We start from the raw sequence: 6,136 nt of genomic DNA on the forward strand, positions 1-6,136 counted from the left end.
GAGGGGACTTGGTCTCTGTTATGTAAAAACCAAACCAAACCAAACCAAACCAAACCAAACCAAACCAAACCAAACCAAACCAAAACAAAACAAAACAAAACAAAACAAAACAAAACAAAACAAAACAAAACAAAACAAAACAAAACAAAACAAAACAAAACAGTATTAACACAGCTGTAGTGACCTTGTGATAGATAGATAGATAGATAGATAGATAGATAGATAGATAGATAGATAGATAGATAGATAGATAGATAGATAGATAGATAGATGGATAGATAGACACTACATAAAAAAAAAAACAAATATTTGATTGTAAAAAGCATTAGTTATTTTTATTGAAATTGTAGTAATTCAGTCCTGATAAAGATGAATCCTACACTAAGCAGGTCTGTGCTGTTTTAACCAAACCACAGTCCATTTGTGCCTCATGTTGTCAAACAAGGATGCAAATATCACTTTTTCATCAGAAGTGAATTCAGTGCGAGTGCTGACTAATATGTCGGCTGTTGCTGCTGAGCAGCCTGGGATACGCTGTACCGAGGGAGCGTCCGTGTCTGATGACCACCAGCTCCATCTGACACTGGTCAATGTTGACCAGCACCGCGGTGCTCCTCTCTGTGTTCATGAGGAAGACGATGGTGAAGAGTGCCATCTCAAACTCAGGGCTGGTCCCGATGAAGGCACTTCCAACGGGTTTCACCACTCCGTGCCAGCTGAACTGAAGGTTCAGAACATGGTCGTCTTGATCGGGCTGTGGGAACAAACATGTGGATTTTAAAAACAACAGATTATGTTATTAGGCCACGTCCCTTCTGATGAACTTTTACTTACTAAGTCGCGCTCCCTGGCTTTGTATCCTTTGTAGTCCAAGTGCCTGTTTTTTTCTTGCAGATAGAACTGGATCCAGTTGTGAAAACCAATGATTTCTGTTCCAGATCTTGTTTCTCCAACAAAGACATGCTCGAATCCACAGGAGTCCAGGCTGGTGGATGTTTCAGTTTAGAATTACTTCAAAAATAATTATTTAATCTTTTACACAATTGCAGTAAATCCACTGATCCATTGCTTTTATACTGATTGAATGATGAATCTAACAAATGGACAAGTGTCTGTATCTTATATATGACAGTTTCAGTATCTCACCCTGTGTTTCTCTGTCTGTGGTAGAGGTGGAACCAGATCAAGTTTAGCTGACGCTTAAACAGACGGGAGTCAGCGCTGGACTGTCCTTTGCTCACCAGGTACTTATGAGCCCGCTGTGGAGAAATCACATTTATGACATTCACGACTCTGGTGCAAGTCTTTCTCACAATAAAGAACAGATCAAATGAGCACAATGAGAGAGGACAACTCAGCTCCAACACGATAAAAATTTATAATATTCTTTTTTGAGTTTACATCTTTTAATGGGTAAAAACGTGTGTTGTCTTTTTTAAGAATAAACCAGAAGCATTTCATTGTTATAAAAGTATCAGAAACATGTTTTAAAGATGCATTAAGCTTTAGTTGTTGAAATTGTTGAAAAAGCCATTTAAAAATCATTTACTAACACTAGAATACTTACAATAACTTACAATATATAGATACAATAGTACTCTTGAATATAGAGCACTTAAATTGCTTTTTTCCTAATGTCAACTACAGTCATCGGGTCTATATCATTTCATGCATTTCTCTGAAATACAAGTACAGTATGTCCACATTCTTCCTGTTATCCTCTTTGGGGAGAGTGCTGAGGCCAAGGCAGCATTCCACAGCTGCAGACAGATGTTTTAGATGTTTTATTTCTCTCTAACACTATGAAGTAATGTTTTCAGTGTCGAACTGAGACAGGAAGAGACAAAACTCCCACAGGAGCTCAGCTGCAGCCTCAAAACCACAAACAACAAACCAGAAACAGTTGGTGGGAAACAAAACAACTTATTATGTACGTTGCACATTATCTTCTCGGTCTGAGAAGCCTAAGACATATAGACGGAAAAAATACAGATGTGGGGAAATGAGGAGTTGTGGAACAGACATGAGTAACTGAACCATTAAAATGTGTGAGGCTTGTTAGATACAACTAGTTGTAACATGTCAAATGTACCTTCATGACTTCTGTCTGTAAGACGGCATCCAGGAAGAGATTAATCTCAGTCTGCTCCTCTGTTGTGACTCGCTCTGTCACGCCTATGGATCGCTCATAGTTGTCCAGGAGTTTCATGAACACTGCAGCACAGAAATCCCATTTATTGTAGGAAAGTCTGCAAATTACTTTTTTAGGCTCAGAAAGTGAGAAGCTATTTCTGTCTATCCCATAGACACTTACTGGAGATGGTGGTCGTGTTCTTTAGTTTGTTCTCATTAACGTTGGAGAACAGAGGCTGGGTGGCGTGGTCCTGCACAACATGGCTGCCCTGGCTTACAAAACTGGCTCTCCCCTAGATAGTTCACACATAAAATTCATCTTTGTAAAAACAGAGGGTTACGTGTCACGTGAATAAGAGTATGTTCCATACCTGAACAGATACTGTGTAATCTATCCCAGGCTTCATGCGATTCACATCCAGCCTCCACAGCTCATTGAACAGATTGGATAGTTCCTGGTTTACAGCTGGTCTGTTACAGAAAGCACACACAACTGGCAAATACTGAGAAAAACATTGTAATCACAGTTATTCAAGAGGAGTCTTAATTAAGGCTACTGTACCTTGATGCATTCAGTCCACTGAGAAACACTGCAAGAAGGACAAGGACTCCACAAAACCTGTACATCACACATTTGACACATTTTGGATAAATATGTTAAAAGTGACAGCAGCCTGGTTATTCTGACTTTTTATTCAGATTCTGTAATTAGTCAGTGGTATTTTTCTAATATAAAAAACATTATTACAGACAACAGATAGTTATAGAAACTGCAGCAATGTGGCTAAATTGAACTTGTGTACAGGGAGTAATTTTATTTTCAAACTAATGCAAGGGTCAAAAATAAAATGAAATACCTTGTAGCCATGATACTTCTTGCAAGTTTCCACTCTTTCAGCACGGACCACAGCAGAGCACTCCCTTGTCTGTTTTGCTGTAGGTCCAGTCTCCACGATGCACTGAGACCATGTCCATTAACTGCGCATGGGCAAATCTGGATAAGTATGAACCCTTTTAGTGCTGAGGCCCACATATTTAAATTGTATAGACACCAGAGGGCGCTTTGTCTGAGGAAAGTGTTTCTCCTTTTGCAGTGAAGCAGTGTTCACAACTTCAAATGCATTCATTTTGTGTTTTCCACAGTAAAACGTGGTTTGTAAAATATAAATACAAGTGCAGATTTCACTTCGGTGCCACAGGAGGTCCTATCACGTAGTCAAACTCATGCCCCAGTCAGGTCTGGCTGTGTTGTGTCGGTTCGTTCACTGTGTGACAACATGTAGAGAAAAACTGCAGATTAAAGTCAGATGTGAAGCACCGCACCGGCTTGGTTTACCAGCATTTGTCTGAAGACGGGAGCAAAGGGAGAGGGAGCCGCAGATGTCTGCATAAAGTAAGGTGGGGCAATCTGTGGAGAGATTATAGCTGTCCAGCGATGACCTGTGACTGGTGCTCATACCAACTATAGAACAGACTCAGGACAATATTCTTTTCAAACTTTGGTGTCATTTTTTTAATCAAATCTGGGCTTTCTGTGTTTCTGCGTGTCTCTAAAAACCACTTTGACCAGCTTCTCAAATGTGAAGATTTGGTAGTTTCCCCTGGTTTCCTACGAAAGTGAACTAAACAGTTTACAGTTTTTGAAAAAAAACCCCAAAACAAAACAAAACAAAACAAAAAAACAGAAGAAGAACAGGCTGTTAACGTAATCTCCGGAGAATACTAATTAAGTTTTTAATTAATTGATTATTAGAGACAACTGTCACATGTATTGATTTATATATATATATATATATATATATATATTTTTTTTTTTTTTTTTTAATGGAAGGATTTTGATAAAAAACAACTTTACAGCAAACAACAACCACAACAAATGAGCAACAAATAGAAACAGTTCAGGTCTCACAACTATATTTTGACACAGAATCACTCTATGAAGCCTGTGCCATAAGATGCAGGACTGTCAATCAAATTTTGTAGACATTAATGCTATGGAATACACCTGGAGCTGTTGGGGCCCCTGGGCAGCTGCTCACTTTACCATGTTGATTATCCAGGTTTAGCAATTGACTTTAATAAAACATCTAGACCCTCAGCAGGATAAAGTGAGATTAAGAAAATTATCCAAGAAACAATATATCCACCAAGAGCTTCATTCAGCCTAATCCTTCACATGCTCCTTAATTCATTAGTGATAAATAATTTGAATCAGTTTTCACAAGGAGACTCTGGTTTATAATTTATTAGTTTACCGTTAGCATGCATTCAGTAATGTTATAATAAACTGTACACTTAAACTTTATTAGTGCTCAAACTATCTGTAAGGCCTCAGTCAGTAATGACACCTACATGTATTTGTCTTTACTGCAGATATTCATGTACTTTGTGCTAAATATGATTTAATGTGTGACATGGTACTTTTATTTCAATAGTGTGATGACTTTTCCATGAAGTTATTGTGGTAAAACATGGTTTGTTTATGTGATGTGATGTGGCTCCTCACCTGGACGCCAACCTGAACCCCCACTTGGCTCTCCACCTGGCTTCTGAGGAAGAGGAGCGGACAGATTGATGGCAGCAGGGGGCGCAAGAGATCCGCTGAGCCTGAAGGTAAGTCTCCATGAAAGCAATTTGATTCCTCAACCTCAGTTTGAATTCAGTTTTCCTTGTTGATTTGAATTCATGTGAACTGGGTTTCTTTGGATTTCATTTATTTTAACTTCTTTGAATTAATTTGAATTTAGCTAAATTGTCTTGAATTAATTTGAATTAATTTGAATGGAATTGCTTTGAGGGGAATTTATTTGGATTTATTTGAATACCTTTGAATTGCTTTATTGCTTGAGATTAAAGGGCTGTGAAGCTGAAGTTTTTAAATATTACTCCCTTTTGTCTGCCATTTATTATTACAAAGCAGAGGAGAAACAATTAAAGAAGAAAAGAGACATGAGGAGATGAGGACAAAAGACATTAAAGATTAGAGGAGTGAAGGCAGGATGGCAATATGAAGAGGAACCTACTCAGTCAAAAAGGTAAATATCAGTTTATTTCAGATTAGAAGATGCAATTAAAGAAGAGACCGAAGAGACAAGAAAATTAGAAAAAGGACTACAAAGAAAATGAAAGAAAGAATAAGAGAGGGAAGGAGGTGGGAGGGCATTATAAAATCTGAACTCTCATACAAAAATGTAATTTTTTTATTAATTAAATGTTATTATCACAATTCATAAAGTAACTAGAATTACCGCTTCATGGTTGAATGCCTCTGCCAACGAGCTAAGTTGAAAGAGATTTGGTCTCAATCACCCCTTCCTGAGTTACAGCATTATATAATGGCTAGAAGTGTTTCTGTATTTTGTCATAATTAGTGTATGAATTTCTGGGTTATGGCCACAGACATGTTTAGTGAGGTCCAAGTGAATGTTTGTGCCAAATCTAAAGCAATTCCCTCATGGTGGTCGTCAGATATCATATTCAAGAGGCCAAAATCATGTTTTGCGAGGTCACAATGACTTTGACCTTCAACCTTTAGTCAAAGTGGATGTTTGTGTCAAATTTGAAGGGTTTCCCTTGGGGATTTCTTACAATTTTAACCATTTGTACCAAACAAAATGATAAAAACTATGCACAAAGAAGAATTCTAAAAATAAGAAACTAAATTCTTGATTGAAGCCAGCTTTACTTTTATCAAAGCAAGTCATAACTTGAGACTGAAATGTTCTTTATCTCGTGTTTTGCTTTGCAGTCAGAGAACCATGAACTACCACTTCATAAACGAATGTCTCAGTTTGGTCTCTTGCACTAGATGTTATATGTTGGAAAATCAAAAGTCAAAAGGTATTTTCATCATTGTAATATTTTGTTTAGTACAGAGTACAAATTTTTGACAGTGCACAGGGTTGTAAACCATTTCCTGTGCCACCCATTTCCAAACTTCGGCTTCACTTAAATCATTGAATAAAGTGGGGAAAATGATATGACCCCAAGTTAAACCCCTTTG

General features: G+C 37.7%; 1 protein-coding gene and 1 long non-coding RNA gene across 4 annotated transcripts; one reads left to right on the forward strand and one right to left on the reverse strand.

The window, feature by feature from the left end:
• Positions 1-266: 266 nt before the first annotated feature.
• Positions 267-3,605, reverse strand: endouc (endonuclease, polyU-specific C). 2 transcript variants are annotated; one of them, XM_071502457.1, is made up of 9 exons: positions 3,470-3,605; positions 2,991-3,111; positions 2,696-2,752; positions 2,505-2,604; positions 2,315-2,426; positions 2,093-2,214; positions 1,147-1,259; positions 835-985; positions 267-754 (listed from the first exon to the last, which is right to left on the reverse strand). In XM_071502457.1, exons 1-9 carry the CDS (start codon positions 3,588-3,590, stop codon positions 479-481), a joined length of 1,173 nt encoding a protein of 390 aa, XP_071358558.1. In that variant the 5' UTR covers positions 3,591-3,605; the 3' UTR covers positions 267-478. The 2 variants fall into 2 exon arrangements, with proteins under 2 accessions (XP_071358558.1, XP_071358566.1); XM_071502465.1 differs by having other exon boundaries at positions 3,457-3,538.
• Positions 3,606-4,617: 1,012 nt separating this feature from the next.
• Positions 4,618-6,010, forward strand: LOC139635333 (uncharacterized). 2 transcript variants are annotated; one of them, XR_011694177.1, is made up of 3 exons: positions 4,618-4,746; positions 5,054-5,168; positions 5,882-6,010. It is a non-coding gene; the product is annotated as an uncharacterized lncRNA (long non-coding RNA). The 2 variants fall into 2 exon arrangements; XR_011694179.1 differs by having other exon boundaries at positions 4,621-4,746; positions 5,051-5,168.
• The last annotated feature ends 126 nt before the right edge of the window (positions 6,011-6,136 follow it).

Source organism: Trachinotus anak, unplaced genomic scaffold (genome assembly GCF_046630095.1).
Source record: "Trachinotus anak isolate AG129_WGS33_773 ecotype Australia unplaced genomic scaffold, CSIRO_AGI_Tana_v1 ptg000002l, whole genome shotgun sequence".
In the NCBI taxonomy this organism is placed as follows: Eukaryota; Metazoa; Chordata; class Actinopteri; order Carangiformes; family Carangidae; genus Trachinotus; species Trachinotus anak.